At 40.3% G+C, this 20792-nt stretch overlaps 3 protein-coding genes across 3 annotated transcripts; 1 reads left to right on the top strand and 2 right to left on the bottom strand.

Moving 5' to 3' along the window:
• Nucleotides 1–1309: 1309 nt before the first annotated feature.
• On the bottom strand, nucleotides 1310–7380 carry LOC134883947 (carbonic anhydrase 1). Its single transcript, XM_063912474.1, has 7 exons — nucleotides 7139–7380; nucleotides 6705–6902; nucleotides 4958–5076; nucleotides 4650–4742; nucleotides 4462–4524; nucleotides 4203–4358; nucleotides 1310–2946 (listed from the first exon to the last, which is right to left on the bottom strand). The coding sequence occupies exons 1-7, from the start codon at nucleotides 7170–7172 to the stop codon at nucleotides 2827–2829; spliced, it is 783 nt and encodes a 260-aa protein (XP_063768544.1). The 5' UTR covers nucleotides 7173–7380; the 3' UTR covers nucleotides 1310–2826.
• Nucleotides 7381–8989: 1609 nt separating this feature from the next.
• On the bottom strand, nucleotides 8990–10342 carry rad51b (RAD51 paralog B). Its single transcript, XM_063873852.1, has one exon. The coding sequence runs from the start codon at nucleotides 10172–10174 to the stop codon at nucleotides 9110–9112; it is 1065 nt and encodes a 354-aa protein (XP_063729922.1). The 5' UTR covers nucleotides 10175–10342; the 3' UTR covers nucleotides 8990–9109.
• Nucleotides 10264–12654, top strand: rbis (ribosomal biogenesis factor). Its single transcript, XM_063873853.1, has 4 exons — nucleotides 10264–10394; nucleotides 11811–11926; nucleotides 12010–12126; nucleotides 12206–12654. The coding sequence occupies exons 2-4, from the start codon at nucleotides 11816–11818 to the stop codon at nucleotides 12272–12274; spliced, it is 297 nt and encodes a 98-aa protein (XP_063729923.1). The 5' UTR covers nucleotides 10264–10394; nucleotides 11811–11815; the 3' UTR covers nucleotides 12275–12654.
• Nucleotides 12655–20792: the final 8138 nt, after the last annotated feature.

Here is a 20792-nt window from a genome sequence, read left to right as displayed (position 1 = left end):
TGAGAAGCTCTGTTGATTAAAATCTGTCTCATCTTCCTGTTAAAGGTTTATACAGGAGGTGCGAAGTCAAGTGTCGCTCACATTTCACACAGGGTGAAATACCACTGATAATTAAAGTCTGAAGACTGAGGTGTGAGTAGCTATGGATGATGATCACCCATTCACCTCCATGTGATAGGTATTGGCAGTCATATTTCTTTTTCAATTCCAATAGAAGGAAAACCAGCATGATATATACTATATACAGTATACAATAAGAAACTGTATGTAAATATATTGTGAAATATTTTTTGAGGATTTTTCCTTAATGACCATGTCTCTGTCTGCTGTAATCTCACACTGTTTGGGATCAGGTATCAACTCTACTCCAATGCGGAAATAGAGCTTCCCTGTTGAGACAGCGCAGAACTTTGGACTATAGGCAACCTAATATTGGCAGGTATTTTCACAAGTACTTACAAAATCCAAGAACTTGAGCTACTGTTTCCGAATTTGCTACACACAAGGCCAATAGTAAAAAGTAATAAGCACGCATTAAAATGCTCTGGATGTACTACAGCTGAGTATTTTCATCTATTATTTTAAAATGCTGAAAGGTTTTATATTTTGCATGCAAAACATGTTCATCTGAGTCCATTTCTGTCCTTTCTGTGTCCAAAATGGCCATTATAACCAGAAATCAACCATATGTGTACTGGGCTGATTTTGATTACATTTTGGGTGATTTGGATGATTTAGGGAACTAAGACATATTTCCTAGTTATCTGGAAAAGAATTGTCCACAGTAGAGATAATAAATCATCTCCTGCTCTCTACTGTATATCCAATGGTCACAACACTGCTCATGGTACAGTAGTAAGAATCAGCCCACCAAGAGTTCAAATATGGCCCCTTTATGGTTAAAACTAACATTTGTTATCCTCAAATGTCAGAAATGGAATCAGCATCCTTAATAACACCCAAAACAACTCGAAATTGTTCTAATTGGTCAAGTCAGTGTTTTACTATTGTTTACACAGGCTATAATGCCATTCATTTCAATGAACGCAACTTATGCTAATTGTGTCAATTGCCCAAAATATGCATGAATATTGCATACATAAAGGAATCTTAAACACTACATTTTGACAGCATGTTATATGGGATTGTGCAATTCTAACCCTGTTAGGTTTTAGGTTTTGAGAGTTAAATATGAAAGGGAATTTTCACAAACAGCTGACAGTTTTCATCGTAAGGAAGACTTGTAAGTCTGATAACCATAACTGATATGGGGTCATTGCAAATATCATGAAAGAATAACACACTTGACTCTTAGTCATAAAAATACTTTATTGTACTAGTAAAACGTCCACTTCCAAAATAGAATGACAACAGCACATACTCATGGGATGGCCCTAGCATTGATTTGGCACAAGGCGCTTTTTTTAAGGTAATTATAATTTCTATTTCACATCACTTTCGTCAAATTTCTCTATAGTTTCAGTAATGCATACAGGGGTATAGGACAATACGTCTTCAGGACCTGTCATGGTCTTTAGTAAATTATTCCTCCATACAGGGCCTGACAACAGGCTGACACTACAATCTGATCTGTTGGCAGGTTCTTTTCTTCCTTGGCTTGCTTGGCAGGGTAATTTATTCCTTGGCTTTGTGGATTGGCCACTATGGCTTCGCCCACAAGGGCAACTGTGCGTTTTAAGCATGAGCACTCGACACACTGGGGTCTCAAAAAACACATGAAAGGATTTCACACATTACATTTTGTAAAAGAGAAGCACTCCTCTCTATTGCTATCCTATCTGAGCATCAAAAGCACAGATGAACTTTTGGTTACAAAACACAATTTAGGAGTTAAGACTTATTTTGCATAAGCTGTCAGACTAAATTAAATAATACAAAATAATAATAATAATAATAATAATAATAATAATAATAATAATAATAATAACAGCACAACATGGGATGGCAAACACAAGACAGATTTGTAGATTAGGCTGAAAATAATTCCATTGCCATAGTGGTCGGTTACTAGCACTTAGCAACAGCCTGTCCTTTGTTGCCTTACACTATATTCAAATCAATAAGCAGGTCAGTGCCTATAGGCATCATGTCTGCATGAGGCTGTGCGTGCTACGTTGTGTGTTTGCGTGTGCCAGAGGGGGATTTTCTGATTCAATCGGTTGTGATGGAGGCGGCCGCAGCTTTTCATTAAGCTGCAGTGATGCAGAGGCTGGCAGTCGGTCAGAGATTACAGACAGACTGGCAGCAGGAGTGTATGTGTCTGCGTCTTTGATCTGCACCTTACCCTCCTCACAGATGGTGATGTAGGTTTAGCCCTCCCCCCTGCATCCTGCGACTATCTTGTGCTGCCTGCTCCATGCTGGCTCTAAAGCACCATTTTGATTATTTAACTCAAATTCATATTCATCCTTTCTTTGTTGACACAAGGAAGACCCACACACACACACACCAGTGTGAGGTCTCTGAAAACATTGGCACCAGATGCTGAACCCTGGTAAAGGTGCCGTAGCCACCATGAAGTGCTTCTCTTGTAAAATAAATTATGACAGGGAATTTGTGCTGGCTCATTACATACATTAAAAAACAGAGATCCAAATCTGGCAAGTGCTTCACATCACAGTTAGAGCGCCCAACGTGAAAAAGCAATGGGCCACAGGAATTTCATTTCTTTAAAAACTTGGACGGAGAGAGATATGTGTGCTTTGTGGCGCACTGCAAAAGAGGTAACTCTGACTAAAGGGAGGGGGAAGGGAGAGAGCAACAGGGCAGAAAGGGCAAAAAGGGCCAAAAGGGGGGGAAGGGGTATTACTGGAAGGAAGCACGGACTGGGCGACCCTTGAGCGGCTGGGGAGGGCGGTAGTTGTCCACCATGCAGCACTCGGGCTCACCCTCAGCAGAGAAGAGCAGGCTGCGGAATTTGGCCATCTGTGAAAAAGGAGAAGACTTGCATTAGTCATTGCAGATGACCTCCGGTGTCACTAGGCAAACTAGTCTCACTGCCGAGTCACTGACTTCTATTCAGAGTCTGTACTGCTGAAGCATAAGAGGATAGCTTTATATTTTGGGAAATAGTCGCTTTCTTACTGTGAGGTGTATGAGAAGAGGATACCGTTCATGTCTGTACAGTAATATAAAAGTCCAGCTAGCAGTCTGTTAGCTTAGCATAAAGAGTTTCATAAAAATGTCAAAATCTATTGAAGAAAGGAGCAACTGTTACTAAACTTTATGCTAAATGTACCCTACATACGTCAGAGTGACACATTTCCCAGGGCTTTCTTTAGTCATACTGTTTCTTTAAGTCAGACAGGGCAAGAAACAAGAGTCAACTGTTACAGCACAGTGTCATACGACCTTTTTAACAGATTTATCATTAACTCTGGGTCTGGAATTAGTCCATGGTAATTACACTGCTTCAGCCACTTGACTATAATGTACACATTGGATACCTATTCTCTACTGGGACAAAATAGTTCAGCTATTTGTTGATTACCTGAATCCATTTACTAATTATATATGCGTTATTTTATATCAACAACTTATGTAGACATTATCTGCTTGACCGGCTTAAATAGCACGAAGTCCAAAGGTTGAGTCAACACGTGTCACATTTTTACCCTTGAGACAACCCACTCGACTCCATGAATTAAACATTTGAGCAAGCAGTGTTTATTCTAACGTGGCCTAAAGACTCCAATCACAAGGACACACCTTCCTGGGGGGGCTGTTGGATAAATAAGTGGTTGGAAGGAAAATCTCTATTCCAGTGGCAGGAGTATGGGTAATTTGAGGAGTAAACACTTAGCAAATGCAGGTATTATGCCTACTGTGTGGTTTTATATAAAATCCCCCACTAACTAAGGCTGAGTATCTTCATTTAAATAGCAACATGCATGTGTGGGGACGTTATTTCCTGTTGACTACTAACAGAGAAACAAATGCTGTGGTAAGGCAGCAGCATTTGCCGTTTGCATCTTTTTCTACATTTTGAAGCAGAAATACCTGTCTGTATTGCCTTTCCTCCAATAACAGAGGTTCTACTTTTCGTTTAAGCGACGTAGCTAATCTGAACAATTAGGCCCTTGACTTCAATCTTTATGGAAGAGCAGATTTGCTATTCTAGACTGTGGGCACACAGCCAATGCTTCTTCTACCGCTGAATGGCCTCTGTGAGCTAGCCATACCTGCTCACAGCTGACACTGATTGGCTCTTTGCAGACAATCCAGGTAACGCTCTCCAGCAGGGGGGGTGTGGTCAGGGAGCCGTCATATGTCCAGTAGTCAAGGCAACCAGGGAGCAAGGTAGAAGGGTCAAAGCCAGCGAAAGAGGACTGCTTGCCCTGAAATCAATAAAGAAAACAACAGAAACAGGCGAACAGGTTAGTGGAAAACCTCATTATAAATCATTAAATGCAAGAAAATATGTTCTTTATGGAAACATACCTTGGCCCTGATGTCATCGAAGGCATCAAGAACCTTCTGGAGACTGGCATTTGCATCACCGATCTGAAAAAACAACAATATCATGTTGAAGGTTTTTATATGATCATTAGTGACGAGTAGTATTCATTACAGGTAAACTAGCTTACCATCATTATACTGAACAACATGCTTTAAGCGTTACTACTGACCTTCAGGAATACTCCAACAACAGCGAGCCCATCAGGCTTGCTTGCAGCCTCACCGAAGCTTGGGTATTTGGTGTTCCAGTGCACCAAATGGAGCTAAAAATAAAATAAATAGATAACAAAATGTATTTGTACGTCCTTTCCCCACAGATTGAAGTCAAAGACAAACATTCCTAAATAGCTTTATTGGTAAGTAAAAACAAGATAAAATAGTTTAGGCCTATCTTTAATCTTGTATGTCAACCCCAATTTGTCACATACTACAGCTTGCTGAGTATAACGGTCACCATGATGGCTCAGAGTAACCGTACCTCAGCAGGATACTTGGTCCCAGCCACGGTATGTTCGGAGCCTTTGTCATCAGATGCTCCCCAGTGGAAATGAAACTGTTTGAGTCTGTACACTCCTGAGATGGGTCCATCTCTCAGAGCTGCAGAGTAAACAAACATCACGCTCAGTTAATCCCATACTTAACGTGGAGAAGGATGTAATTAGCCAAAATGAGACGGTCTTATAAAACAATAGAGTGATTCATCAACGTTTTAAACATTGAAGGAAAAAACCCCAGACAACTGGTTAACAACATCAATGACATTTTGGTATATACACACACACTAGAAACAGACCTCCTCTTTCTTGGAGGCAGACTGACATCCTGTTGCATAATCTCTGGGCAAATTGAGGGTTACATTCTGTCCTAAATGATGTCCAGGTATTGTTAACGTCAAACATCCTTTCAATGTGATACATAATCTTTTTGCAGTTTACAATGAAGTGAAACTGTTGCAGATACAAAAAAAAAACAAAAAACCCCTTGTGCTATTTCTGGTGCATTGTTACCAAATTCTGAGATAGACAACTGGCCTCTCTAAACAGGATATTTGTGTCTCGGTAGTCAGCCTCAAATAATAAGATGTAATGGTGCACAGGACTTAAAGGGATTTCCACAAAAATAAAAATAAAGACAGATATTTATTTTTTTCCACTGCACACACACATGACCTATGGCATTATGTATGATGCAGATTTAGCTGGTGCTTTATTTAGAACGGCATGGTGGAAAATAAGCGCAGTAAATTGCAAGGAAGGATAAATAGGATCTAACATAGCTCATGATTTTAGCGGTATGCTTTTTTTTATTTTATGAGTGTCCACAAGAAGTAATCCACATTGTGTTGGTTATGCAACCACGCTGTTCTTTGTTCTTTATCAGGTCACCCAAAAAAACCAAACCAATCCAAATCCTAAATCCTTTCATTTGTATCTTTTCTGAAATAAAATGTTATATAAACGGAAATGCAATGAAATTAAATTTAGGAACATGCAGTCTCCATTTTACGTTATAGTTGGGGAACAATTCAAGCGTCATTTATAATGTCACTCAATCCTATGTGCACAGAAAAAATGAAACGGGGTTTGTTTGGACAGTAACTTCGATGTTTGTGCTTTTGACCTCACTAGCAGCTGAATTAATTTGGCGTGGGAAAGGTTTACTGCGGTGTTACATTACCAATGCAATTACTATGCATTCTTTGTGTTTGACTGAATGGAACATCCCTCAACCAATTCACTTTTTTCTTAAAAAGGTATGTTAAAAAACACAACATAAATACAAAGTAATAAGTCAAATATGTTCGTTTGTTTCATATGCTAAAATAAACAAAAACCTGTAGGCGCTACTGGAAACTGGGGCGCATTACTCATGCATCAAAACACATGTTAACATTATATTAACATGCAGTTCAATTGTGCACACTGTAAAAGCTTCCGTTAACAGACAGGATGCATTAAGCCTGAATGCCGCATTTTGCAGGTTGCTGCATCCCGTAGCTATATATCATCATAAGGACATTTTTATTGATTGCCTTTGTTTGCAAACCAATAGCTCCTCTATTTAATTTCCAAACATTGCAACGTGGTATTCGAAATAGATCACATATTGTCTTTCTCCAGGTTTAGAGAAAATATTGCAATACCATTTTTAAATTAGATTCCTGAGCGGTGTTATCACGGCTCCAATGAGCGTCTGTATTCATCAAATATTAATGTCGTACTAACTTGAGCTATCGGAGTCATCTGCGAAGGTCACTTGGAAGGAATGTCCGTTGTTGAGGATCTCAAGGCAGTTGGAGGGATCGTACTTCAGTTTGAGGGGCTTCAGCACGGAGTCGTATGATGCTCCACCAGGTACGATGTCAATGGGAGACTGGCGGGGTCCATCGGCAATAGGGAAGTTTGCAGCCCATTTGTCGGGTCCTGAAAATAAAATAATAACAGAAGTGTGATTATAGAGATATTTAAATGTGATTTCCAATTAAGCAAATTCTGCGAGTCTGGGGATGTTGATCCTTGAAATGAACGTATACAATGTGCAGAATTTTAAACATCTGCATTGATCAGTACATTCTCAAATTAATTCACAGACTGGTGGTATTGCAGGTTTTCTCTCAGTAATGTCACCACATCATTATAGCTTGCAATTAGCACCTCACCGTTGTTCGCAGCATATCCCCAAGCATGAGCCATTGTTAGAGTTTGGATCTAGAGCTGTTTAATTCCCTAAAGCAAGTCGTCCCTGAGCACAGAGCAGCCAGTGTCCTCCACCTGACAGCTGCACGGCTTATATAGGGTCCCCTGTGAGCGGTGAGTGTCGGGCTGGTGTTAGCCACATGATGTCCGCGCAATGACCGGGAGGAGTTTAGATGCGCCGCAACGCTGCAACACTGTGGATCAATGACACTCTCTCTCTCTCTCTCTCTCTCTCTCTCTCTCTCTCTCTCTCTCTCTCTCTCTCTCTCTCTGGTAAAGTCTTCATTTACAGGCGACAGTCTAATGTATTGGATCGTATTCCTCGAGCAACGTGCTGACCGCATTCTAACCTCTCATCTAACGGGGTTTAACTTACATGTCAAAGTAACGAAATTACGCCACAGCATGCAGCCAACAGTCACCTTCAAACTGAAAGTGCATGCCATGGAGAACCTGCAATGCACAAACTGACAAGTGCAAGACCAAGGGCCTCAAATAGTGATATAAAGTTGTTACAAATGTTGAAAACGCACAATTGTTACTTGTCTGAGTGCCAAGGGAATAAGAAATCAGTATGAAACTAATAATAGCACTTTTATTCAACAAGTTTAACAATGTATCATAAAATGTAACAATGGCTTCAACACATTTTGATCAAAAAAAGGTTTGAAGTCTGCCTTGCGTAAGGGTATGTCATTCGTTTGGATCTCCGAAGTAATATAATCAATTACATGAATTATGATTTTCTATAGGAAATTCATACACATCTTTAATGAAAACTCCCCCCCACAAAACTAATTTGAAAGAGCTTCAGTCAGAACACGAGAGCTTTTTGTCTGCTTCTTGCAATACAAGATAAGAGAACTAGACGCCTCCTGTCGATGATTTGTTAAATATCAGTGGCGGTGTTGCATCAGTTAGAATACACAAGAAGGCCAACTCAGGGTTTACTGACAAAGAATTGACCGACACATCATGAAAACACAAGTTAGCAAAATATCACGCCACAATTTCCATGAAAAGTTGAAGGAAATAAATACTTGAGAAATAATTTACTGTCACCCTTTTAGACATGCAGGCCTCAAACTTCAGGTCTCTCCCACAGTCTCCAGTTACAGCATCCTAGCGGCCGGTGCAGCTCACTGATGATAGCTCCGTTTTTCAGAAAATCACACAGGCTGTTATAAGCAGCTCTGATGGTGTTACGGTGCCACCTGCTGTTGTTCGATGGGAATGCAATGTTGCTTTTGGAGAGTTATATTCTTTTTCCCCAATGCAGCTTTGAAATAATAATAATGATAATAACAACAACAACAACAACAACAAAAACAACAACAACAACACTAACACCATCAACAAAAATGATCATTTTAAGCTTGTATTTTTAATAAAACAGACAACTGGAAAAATTAAAACAGACCAAGTTTTTGTCAATGGCTAAAATAACTGTATGCATGTATACCTTTATAAAATATATATATTTTTCATTTTCTTCTTTTACTTATCTTGAATATAAAGACTTTGAGAGTATTATATGTTAGTGGAGTGAATTTGGAGATGAACGATGGAATCGTTGCATACCTATCGTGTGGAAATTGGACATTGGTCATTACTTGCTGTATGAGAAACATAAAAAATACAAACAAATATTTGAAAAATGTATGTGTGGGATTTGTCATTGTTTATGTTAGTATACAAATATAGTGCATGTTTAAATTAAATCAAATGAAGAAGATTTACATGAGACGGTTTCCTGCATAAAGAAGGATGTCTTTATAAATAACTTTCTGCACTCTGAGTAAGGACGCAACCGATCAGGTGAAATCTTGTTTTGGCTTTATTCAAGTAAAAAAAAACATTTCTATTAGCCTTTCCATAAAACTATAAACCATTGACAGACAGAGACACATGAACAGACAAGTCACAGTGTTTGCTCAGATAGGTGTGGTAAGGTTATAAGTGAATCCAGTCTGAACCCTGATTGGCTGTAGTCCAGGATCTGTGCCCTCATACAAGGTCTCCTGACTGTCGTCTCCATCTATGCAGATTCCCTGCTTCTCAATGGTGTAGTTCAGCACAGCAAATGGAGCCACAGGTGACTTGGCTATCAGTATCTGTCTCTGGTGTGAGTCCACATACTGGAGAATAAGACGCGTGTTGACACTGTGGCTCCAGGTGTTCCCCAGAGCCGCTGTCACAAACCCAGCATCCTCAGATCCTTGACCCCCTAAATGAGTTGTGATCTGGTTGGTAAGAACCACCGGTATGTTGAACTGGTGTGCCAGGTACTTGAGAGTGGAGGCCTCGTGACCCAGCAGGTCGCTGCGATGCATCAGGTTACCGGGCAACGTTGTGTCAAACTCCTTTCTCACCACTGAGGCCACAGAGTCCAGGATGATAAGACCTGCTCCTGATGAGATGATGTCCTCTTCTATTCTATCTAGTCTGTTGAGGACATCTTGACAGGTGAGCTCCCTGCAGAGAAGCACCCGCCCAGCCATGTGCAGGACTCTCTCCCTGCAGTTGAAGTAGTCTGGGAACCGGCTCTGTGCGATCTCCACCAGCCTCTCAGCAGAGAAAGCGCACTCTGTGTCAATGTAGATCACACCGCTGTCCAGGCCACCCTCACTCTTTGGCAGAGTGGCCAGAACACTCAGCATTAAACATATCTGAGTCTTCCCACAGCCTGAGGGCCCTGTCACCTCAGTGATGGTCCCATGCGGCAGGCCTCCTCTCAGAAGTTTATCCAGAGCAGGCAACGAAGTGGAGAAACACGCCTGTTGCTTGCACAGCTCCAGAGCTGTGGAAACTGGTGGTGCAATGACTTTGCTCACGGACTGCAGCAGCTCGATGGCCTGTTGGTAGCTCAGGCATGCAGCGTGCATCACTTCTAAAGGAGTCAGAGACAACAGGTCCTTACAGCTTTCTATTTGATGGCGTTTAAGTTGCTCACATAACTCGTTTGAAAGGCCGGTTCGCTTCAGCATTCTAGTCGACATGTTGTCGTCTTTTCACATTTTCCCTCCGAAACTTTTTAAAGTCGGTAACACATTAAAACAACATTTAATATATGCCTGTAGTCTTCTTCTTGTTTTTTCTTCGACCACAGTGATGTCAACAGTCGTCGCACGCTGATGACGTAGCAGAGTAAGGCACGTTTATATTAGTCGCGAGGAGCACATGAGGATATCAACATTAACCAACAGTGACTGAAACACGGTCTGTCTGTAGTATTTTATTGTTAATTTGACATCGTTTAGCTGTGTACCCACCGTTTTCGAAGCCTTTTGGTAAAAAAAAGATGCCGTTTAGTAAAATGACTCAACTTCTTTCACTATTTGACTTAAACAACATAGCTTGCCTTTAACAAGACAGCAAGCGGGTATCGTTACCAACATTGAACCGTATTTTAGTTATCCAGAAGGACATAGACCGTTTAGAATGTATTTAATGTTTGTCGAACACGCATGCTACGTGTTTGATATATATTTCAGTGCACGACTATTTCCTGACATTAAACATTTCGAGTCTGAATTACATGGACCAAAACGACCTAAATAGAACTAGTACATTGTCTGTTGAATTACTGTCGGGTTGTCAAGCAGGATTCATACTTTACCAGTGAAAAGTACTGTGATATTATATAGACATCAATCATTATAATTAAAATAAATGGTTCTGAAATGGAACACTTCTACCCGGATTAAATTAAAGGATGCATTCATGTGTGAAGTAGACTATTGTTGCATCATGTGGAGCTTTAACTAGTTCTTTCTTCAGGGTGCTTAATCCATATCCACACATCATCATTTATTAGTTAATAAGTATTTTGTAATAATCTGAATATTTAAAATGTCCACAATAAAATCCACTATTTTTGTCAGTTTTGTCATTTGGGTAAAAAGTATGATATTGCCTTCCAAAATAAAGTCCTGCAGAATAATCGAGTCAATTCAAATGTTTTATTAAAGTACAACAATGGTACTTAGGAACATCATTTCATAAGAGCACATCACATTGCATTTTTCAGATTTAAACATTGCTTTATTAAGTTTATTATCAATTCAACAACTTCTATCAGTATTACTAGAATAAACCGCCCGTCAGACAACTGGGAAGAGGGTTTGTTTGGTTTGTGGTGCAACTCTTAGAGGAAGTCTAGACGCTTTGTTGCTGGAAATTGCAACGAGGTCAGCTGTCTGCAAATAATAAATAATGCTTTAATCACAATATTTTAAAAAGGGTTATTTAACATTACTCGAACCTCTTGATTTTTCTCAAGTGTAGTGACTAACTGGTTCTTTGAAATGTGTTGATTTAGTGCCTCTTGGCTCCTCTATCCTCCAACTCGTCTAATTATTCTCTCACCGTTGCTTGCATGTTATTTCACCTTGAGATTACTTTTATTTTAATTGTTGATTGTAAGCTACACCTTCATTATTTGCAGGCAGCTGACCGTGATGAGAATCTAGAACATCTCTTGAAAATGTTCTTAATTAGAAATTTAGAACCTATCACTTAAGAGCAAGCAAACCAGCAAATAACAAAAATGGCTGAGGATAAAACAGAGGCCCTGTTGTACAAATGAAATTTCTGCCTAGAGCCTTTCCATGCTGACTGATGTTCTCTCCTCAGGCAACATGGGGAAGAATAAACCAAAAGGGAAAAAACAGAGGAACGTCTTTCAAGTGGCAAACAAGCACCCGAAGAACAAGAACAAAACAAAAGCTGTCACCACAACGCTCAAACACGTAAGATTTATTTTCTCCTGCATATATTCAGTGCTCTCTTTAGTACCTACTGCCACATCATACTTTGATTTGTGGCTTCACAGATCAATGCAGTGAAAAACGAAAAGGTAGAGAACCTCAATCAGATCTTCACAGAAGTCCAGAGGGATGTCACGAGCATTTCGAAGTCTGTTGCCCCAGTAAAAAAGAAACAAACACAGGTACGGCTGGTTTTGTGTTTGTCCTCCAGCTTTTAAATCCTAGTGATATAAATAATGCAACATTTGATTCCTCCTTTAGGTTGTGAAAGAGCCACCAAAGGAACCTGTAAACATGGATAATGCTGCACAACTCTTCTCTCAGCTATAATGGAACACGAACAACGGTCTAAAGTCATAAGGTCTGGGAACCCACGTGTCATGTTGTAGGAAATGTAAATGTGTTGAAAATTAAAAATGGCTACGGTTTATTGCATGTGTGTATTTTAACATTCTGTATATTCAATTCAAAGAACTTGACAGACTTGTCTTCTGTCAATACTGATATTGTATTAGGAACCGGAAAGAGATTTTTATTCTTATTGGTGAATATTCTCTTGTGTAGAAATGTTTTCTCTTCTTGGCTGCAACTACGGACTATTTTCCATTATTCTTCTGATTTAATACCTTGATTAATTTGTGACTTCTTTTCGTAAGAGAAACAACATAACAGTAAATAAAGTCAAATATGGCCACTTTGATTATAACCAACAGTCCAAAGAAATATAATTTGTAACGAAGAGCAAGTCATGTTTGCTTGAACAATTGCTAAAATGATTATGGGGTTAATCAAAGTCATTACTTTTCTATTGATTGACAGTCAATTAATTGCCCAATTGTCTAGCTTAACTAAACTGTTGATATGGGTGCATTGTTCCTCTTCATCATGCAATCAAAGACTACTTATCAGGGTTTTTCTAAAGGATAGCACACCGTCTGTTCAGTTCTGTTAAGGTTTTCACACTATTTTTTCATGCCTTGAATTAAGTATAAATGAATTCACAAAGTAGTTAATGGTGACTGCTTGTAAGTGATGAAATGTTTTCCTCAAGGATTTCGTCCCTCATGGAAATAATAAAAACAGTATGTTGAAGTTCACAAAAGACTTTCACTAACGTAGCATCATCTCATAGGTTAATGTCCATTTCTAGAGAGGATGAGGTCTAAATCATATTGTCAGGTTTCCATGAAATGTAGTCCACCCCAGTATTTACAGGCTCAATTCCAGGCCCTCACCCTGTCATTTCTATTAGGTCTGCACCTGAAGATGAAATATAGATTTTTCGGCTCCACTTAGGAGCAGCGGGCCCGTTATCAGTATGCTGCTGCTGCTGCACCTTGTAGTAGAAACTTGACATCAGAGGTCGTGTGTGTACCACTGCCCAGCTGATTGCTTGTCTCCACACCGACCTCTGGCTGAGTTAGTTGGACAATAAATCTGGAGCAAGGTGAAAGCCCGGGTGAGGCTCATAAATAATAAAAAAAATACGCATGGCATAAATAAGCTAAGGAGGACATTTTCAAGGTGGCGATGAGTTGAATGAGGACCTATTTTCTCCAGTGGATGTAGAAACTAAAACTTGCATTTTTTTTGTTTTACTACATGGGGGAAACATGAACAAGCTATAACAGTAAAGTTAACGTCCCATTTTAAAGTCAATATGATCATTTTGTTAGCAAACAATTGCCTAGTCAGGGAGCAACAGTATTTCCTTTGGAGTGGGGTTTGTGTCCACTTCATTAATATAAGTCCAATATTTACTTATTTTTAGCTCTGTTTTTGGTCTCTACCGGGAATATATCTCTCTTTTTACATACTTAAAGCTCCAATATGTTTACCGTCTAGTCGCTAACTCTGTCTGGCTGCCACTTAATGTTGAAAACAGCCACTTGCTCTGCACACTGATGACAGCGGTAAGGGTGAATACCAAATACTAAACTCCAAGCAACCCATAAAACCGAAGCAATAAGCTAAAAGATTCTAAATTGCTGCATGAAGCTGGAGGGGAAATTCGCAGGGGTTTTCGCACTATGATTTACACCTTTCACGATAAAAAAACCCCCCCAGATATAAGCGTATAACTACAGTATGCTGTTGGAAAAGCCGCAGCAACCCATTTCCAGCTTCAAAAAGTGTTAAAAAATGTTTTAATTTCAACAAATACGAAGAGATTTGGTCTGAAAATGCATCAGATCAACGCCTTTAGGGCAGAACCATTTATTTCCCATAGAGATGAAAAGGGTTTCAGTTAGAGATGATTGGCGAGAAGTGTGTAGCAGATGCAGTGTTAAGGTGTCAGGTGCTCCCCACTGTGATCCAGATGGCTGCCCCACACCACAGCACAGGCAGTGGAGTTGCACTTGCTGCACACTCCGGGGAGACAGATATCCTGCCAGCGCACGCACACATTGCATTCTGAATGTAATCTAGCCTACAAGGTCCGGTAAGGGGGGGGGGGGGAGCTGGATGTGGAGCAGAGAGTGAGGGTGTGTTTGTGTGTTCATCTGCCAAAGAGTTGTTAGTCATTTTTGTTGCTTTTAGTCATGCAAAAAAAAAAAAAACCTGCTTTAAAACTTATTCAATTGAACTTCAAACTTATAAAATGATATAGGAAATTGAGCCGGGGACAGACAATGCTTTTCTTAATGACAGAATTAATTTTATATAATAGATTCAGAATTGCATTTTGAGAGGGAATCGAAAACTCCCCGGCACATTTGATTGACCTTTATTAGACAGCTGCATAATTGGATGTCATCAAAAGTGTCATTTTAGACAACCAACCGAGTCAGAAATGTCCACAAGATGGTGCTCGGGATGGGCTTATCAATATGCATGATGACAAGCGAGGAAGTGGAGAGTGGGAGTGTGTGCGTGTGTGTGTGTGAGAGTGAAGGGTTAGGCTCCCTGAATGCCAATAAGAAGGTGAAGGCCTATTTGCAGTATGTCATTCCCACCGCACAGCTGGGTTTTTCACTCTGACAGGACTAGCAGCAAAAGGTTACAGCACCTGCACTTCTCCCTGTGACAGAAATAAGAATCGCTGAGTTTGTCCGTGCAAAAAGGAGACAGAAAAGCAAGTGTGTGTGTGCAGAACTGCTTTTCATAGACCTTTTAGATCACAGCAGTTGTCACAGACATTTTGGAAGCCTCTCTACAAACGTTTTGGAATAAACGTGAGAGTGGTTTTGGCGAGGACACACACTAACAGCTTCAATATGATAATTAAAATGTACTTTTAAGGGGTTAATGCTTTTTAGAACGCTTGGTCTTGTCAAAAGGGAACACAGCGAGTTATTCAAGCAGAGCAACCCTTGACTTTGATTAAAAGCCCTGTGCAATTACGATATTCAAAAGGTCAAAACACCATTCACAGGAAATTATTTTCCATGTTGAAATTTGAAAAGTGATCTTGACAAGGCTATTAAAAACTCTAAAATGCCACTCTGCAGGAGAGGGGGAAAATGTAGTAAATCAGTTTGGAAAGAATTATGTTAATGTATCTAAAATAATTCGACTGAAACATTTCGTCATTGGTTAGAAAATAGATCCTCTTTTTAAAATGTAATGTCTTTGAAGGCATTTTGCCAACAAGTAAGACAGCCAAGACTCAAATTCTGATTAAAGTTTGCTCCTCAGACAAGACTCCAGTTGAGCAATGTCCAAAAATGTTCCTCCCCCTCGCAGACTTACCTCATGTGATTCGGTATATTTTCCTTCAAAATATCCGTGTTGAAGGCAAGGATTTTTGGCTGCTACTGTGCCCTCGGTGTGATTTGATGTTGGATCGAGAGTCTGTCCCTCCGAAGGTCAGAACACAACCCTGTAGTGCTAATCCACAGAAACACCGACAACATCTCTGACTTATGATAGCTCGGCGCAAGTTCAAGCAGGAAGACTGGGTTCATTCGCTCCACAGCTGCATATAATCAGCTCATCATGGGTGTTCTCTATTAACCAATTACATTTCACCACAATCTCTGGCAGCCAATCCGACTTTAAAATTGTTCTCCTCTCCCCTGCAGTCAGCTGTGATTTCAGGTGTTTCTGCTGCGGCCGCCTCCACCCCGTCACTCCTGTCATCATGTCCAGTGCCCAGAAGAGCTAATCCAAAGACCACACCTCCTCTTTATCCAATCTCCTCATCACATCCAGACCTTGAGCATCCTCTTTATCCCACTTCCTCATCAATCCAGATCTTCAGCATCCTTTTCTTCCCACCTCCCTATCAAATCCAGATCTCATATGGTCATAGTCAGCATCTCTCTTCCTTCAAACACGACATGTCGAGTTGATGCCTAAAATCTTGATTCTGGTCTCATCTGACCACATCCCCTTCTCAGAAGCCTTCTCTGAATCATTCAGAGGTTCTTTGGCAGACTTCAGACGGCCTGTACATGTGCCTTCTTGAGCAGGGGACCCTTGCGGCGCTGCAGGATTTTAATCCATTGCAGCATAGTGTGTTACCAATAGCTTTGTGGTGACTGTGGTCCCAGCTGCCTTCAGATCATTAACAAGTCCCTCCTGTGTAGTTATTGGCTGACCCCTAACCTTTCTCATGATCATTGATGCCCCAAGAGGCAAGATCTTAGATGGTGGTGCCCCAGATTGAGGGCGTTTGATGGTCATTTTGTGCTTCTTCCATTCTCTAATAATCAAATCTCTCTCACCAAGCTGCTTGCTGGTGCTCTTGTCTTCAATCCCAGCCTTGTGCAGGTCTACAATCTTGTCCCTGATGTCCGTAGACATTAGTTCCACCATGATCACATGACATGTCTGTGGTCTTGCCCTCGGGGGAGAGGTTGTAATCGGATTTATTGACTGTGGACAGGTGAGTTTTATCCAGGTGAAGAGTTGCTATTAGGAGTACTTTTTTAAAGCGAGAGGACTTATTTAACGGGAATGGGACGACACTATCACGGCGCCGGCATTATAATACATCAAATGTCGGAGATTCTCACTTGTTGTCTATGAAATAAGTAGGATAAGGATGGGAGTCCTTCAAAGAATCTTGCCTACTGAAATTGACTTAGAAAAACTAACACTTGGTGGTGGAATGGCTTTGATTAAGCCTGTGATAATTTCATTAAAGATTCCACATGTGTTGTTCATAACAAAGCGAGGAAGTTGAAATGTCTTGATTAAGAGGGCTCTGCACTGTGTTATAGTGTTTGAGTGCCAACTAAATTAAAATACTCGACATTCTCTTCATGCCAGCAGGGGAAGTAGATTTTGCTCTCTCCTTTAAAGTATAAACCCAACAAGTTTGCTGCGGAAATAAATAGTCTTTGCATGAAAGTCAGAGAATAAAGCAGATTTTTAGTGCCTGCTAGATCGTTGCACAGGGATAAAAACCATCACTGTATTTCATTTGTCGATGCTTTTTCATTTTATATTATTTATTGTGTTCATTTATATAAATATATATCATGCTATTGGGCTTTTCCCTTTCCTTTACTGTGTTATATAGGTTTTTCTGCACGCAAAAGTCTGCAAAGGCTATAATCCCACATTTACCTTCCATCCACACACTCCTAAAATGCATCAATTGGACTCATCAAAGTGACATCACTATTTAACACTCAGGCATTTATTGGCTTAAGCTCCAACACATTTAAAGTGATAGGCTAGGGGGCAAGACATTTCTAAACAGCAGACCAATCCACCAGAGCTGGCCCGCTAACCAAAAGCAGATTGGGTGAAAAGAGGTGCTGCAGCAGAGTATGAGAAAAATAAAGCATGTTTTGAACCCTAAAGTATGTAAATATGTCACAGATACAAAGTATTAGAAATACAAAATACAAATATGAACATGAAATTGAGCTCATAGGGCACATGGAGCAAGGGACAGGGTACATTAATAGACATTTCTATTCCTGTAAATGCACCGCAGTTAGCCAAGATGCTATTTTTCATCTGTAATCCCAGGACCGATGTTGTAAAGTTACCCTGAAAACAATGCAACATTGGACTTTGTGTTGCAATTAAGAATACATACATACCATACAATACATACAAAGGTAGAAGTTTTCAGATGTTGAAGGTCCCCTATTACGCTAAATGTACGTTTTGACGTCATTTATACATAAATATGTGTCTCAGGAGACTCACAGAGTTTCAGAAAATACAACCCTCTCTCTTTTCCTCCTTACCCACATCTCTAAAAATGGAGGGTACAAACGAGCTGATCTAGATTTGCTCTGGTTATGATGCCATAACCGAAATGTGGGCTGGCTTTACGTTGAACTCCTGGCAACTTCCCGCCCAAGTGACACGTCCCCCGTATACAGTACCGAGCTGAATCCCCTCCACAGCAGCTCTGTGTTCAGCAGGATGTCTGCAGGAGGGACTTAGAGTTGTTGTATAATACATATAATGTCAGTGTTCTAGTGGTAAACACTGAGAAGGGTTTCAGAAATAATGCTTGATGTGGTTTGGAACATAAGATGGGGTTTAATCATGGCAGCGTTTAGCTGAGTATCTTCTCCCAGTAGAAAACTTTCACAGAGGAGAGAGAGATGCATGACCCTGAAAGGGGCGTGGCCAGTTTCAGCTCAGCTCAAATTTAAAGCGACAGTCACAGAATCAGCACTTCAGGAACAGGGCTGAAATAGAGGGGGATGAGAGGGACACTTCACAGACAAGTTTTGTATAGATATTGCCCTACAATATATTGTTCAAATATAGCAGACCTGGAGGAGACCTTTAACAGTTAAAACCTGTATCGGCTATGTAATGGAGTAACAATTTTCCCACCAAACTAGGAAAAAAGAAAGCACTCTTCAATCAAACTCATAAGTTATTGAGTTTTAACTTTAGCAGTAGCCTAATGAAGATACATCGGTGTGTTCTTGGTGACTTGCCAGTAAACCTTATCTTTAGTCCTCATATCCAAACCTGTCAATGATTCATTTGGCAGTGCCGTGCATATAGAAATAGCTGTTCTCCAACTTAAACAAATTAATCTTTTAAGTCATTTCTCCAACAAAAATGAAATATTTGCCGGATGCTGCTTCTTCAAAACAAGCCATTAAAATGTCACTTTGTTATTTGAGAGAGAATTTGACATTATATTGATTCAACTAATTGATTTTTGAAAACATAGGCAACTTCACAGTTTATAATTAATATGAAAGCTTGTTTGTTCCCTAAAAATGAAAGATGCTTTCTGTAGAGCTTACACATCTTCTGTATAAGTTTTAAAAGCCTTCCATGCGATTCCAAATATATACACTATTGTCTTTCGATGTGCATTCAATTATTAACAGGGAGGTTACTACCAAATGATCACGATTTGAATTTGTTTCTTCTTATTCAAAAAGTATTTTCAAGTCATATCCACATGTTGAATGGGTTACAGCTTGGCACTAAGAGCTTATACGCACGATTCCCAGCCAAGTCAAGAATTCCACCCTACAAACTGTATCTGGATCACAACCAAATGCCAAAAAACAAACAAACCAACCAACGCGTCTGCAGCTCTTTCCCATCTGCAACAAACCACCCGTGCGTCAAGCTACTGCAAGCTGTTTGGCTTGTAGGAATGAAATAGGCTTTCCACTTGAGAGAGCACAGCACACAGAGCTGCTTTTTTTAATGGGATCCAGGGCACGTTGCTCGAGTCGCCGGTGTGGTCCCACCTGCAGGTACTGTGGGTAAGGGACAGGAGAGGGAAGAGAGAGATGTTTCTCGAGGGGGAGCACATGTTTGGCTGTCAGTGGAGGGTAGAGGCGAGAGGGCTCTCTGGTACACCTGTCAGACACATGAACAAAGTACATCTGTTCCTGTCCTCCTCCTCCATCAGATGTCACCGTCTAAAACACAGCACACTTATTTCTACATGCCTCTGTGTCACTGTCCATTTGTTTTTCACACGCATATGAACACAAACAAATGCCCTCATACATAAATGGACAAAGAGGTGCAGGATTTCATATATTACAGAATTCTAATTTTCAGAACACCTTACGGTGCTGTTTCTGTGTTTACAAAATATGCAAGGCCTTAAGCAAAAGTTTAAGCATGGAAGTTGTGCAATTTCAAAGAATGAAACATGAGGTTATTAATCTTTGAATACTGTGTTCTGTAGAGAAATATTTTGCAGAGTGGAAGATGCATTGCAGAACAGCTCATCCTCAGAATTTCCTTGTGAATTATACAGTCTTTCCTTCCTGCAGCGGTCAGACTGTACAGCCACCACGACGGTTGAGACCTTGTGTAATAAACAGCAATAAGTGTGCAATATTTAGACCCTTTTCTTGAAATACTGTGCAATAATCACCATCATCATCACCATCATCATCATCATCATCATCATCATCATCATCATCGTCATCATCATCATCATCATCATCATCAATGTCTCAACACCTTTGTAGAAAACCCTCCTGCCTTGTGGGAGGTGGGGGCCAGCCGCACCTATCAAGCCTGATCTGATTTAAGGCACTGCTTCAGGCTCTCCCTGTGCCTGAAGCAGCAAGCTGTGCACCCATGTGCTCGCCTCACAATCGACTGACGGATGCATTTTTATTTTGACCCTATCATCATCGCCATCACATCTGTAACGGCGACAGTCATTTGCTTGTGAAGGAACGAAAAGGTCAAATGCCACTCATCTCCGGGCCTCGTACTTTTATGGGTATGCCAGTGCAGGAGCACTTGAGGCAAATCTGAGAAAATCTATTATTACAACCTTCCATTACATATGTCACTAAGTTCTGAAGATGCTGCTCATCGTTTTTTAGCCATGGATGTGTACTTATTTACGTACTTTATTGTAGTATAACTAATGTTTGTTTTTCTTATATATACAGTATTAATACGTTAACTTATTCTGTGTTATTGCATA

The sequence above is a fragment of the Eleginops maclovinus genome, chromosome 21 (assembly GCF_036324505.1).
Source record: "Eleginops maclovinus isolate JMC-PN-2008 ecotype Puerto Natales chromosome 21, JC_Emac_rtc_rv5, whole genome shotgun sequence".
Lineage (NCBI taxonomy): Eukaryota > Metazoa > Chordata > Actinopteri > Perciformes > Eleginopidae > Eleginops > Eleginops maclovinus.
The sequence above is the reverse complement of the archived record's forward strand: the minus strand, read 5'-3'. Positions and strand labels throughout refer to the sequence as shown.

Excerpts from the sequence above, each read along its gene's own strand:
- LOC134883947 (XM_063912474.1), bottom strand. The coding sequence starts at position 7,172 with ATGGCTCATGCTTGGGGATATGCTGCGAACAACG. Across the intron at positions 5,077-6,704 it reads AGATGACTCCGATAGCTCAA|CTCTGAGAGATGGACCCATC; the intron begins GTTAGTACGACA and ends TTTACTCTGCAG. Across the intron at positions 4,743-4,957 it reads GGACCAAGTATCCTGCTGAG|CTCCATTTGGTGCACTGGAA; the intron begins GTACGGTTACTC and ends TTTTATTTTTAG.
- rad51b (XM_063873852.1), bottom strand. The coding sequence starts at position 10,174 with ATGTCGACTAGAATGCTGAAGCGAACCGGCCTTTCAAACGAGTTATGT.
- rbis (XM_063873853.1), top strand. The coding sequence starts at position 11,816 with ATGGGGAAGAATAAACCAAAAGGGAAAAAACAGAGGAACGTCTTTCAA. Across the intron at positions 11,927-12,009 it reads TCACCACAACGCTCAAACAC|ATCAATGCAGTGAAAAACGA; the intron begins GTAAGATTTATT and ends GTGGCTTCACAG. Across the intron at positions 12,127-12,205 it reads TAAAAAAGAAACAAACACAG|GTTGTGAAAGAGCCACCAAA; the intron begins GTACGGCTGGTT and ends TTCCTCCTTTAG.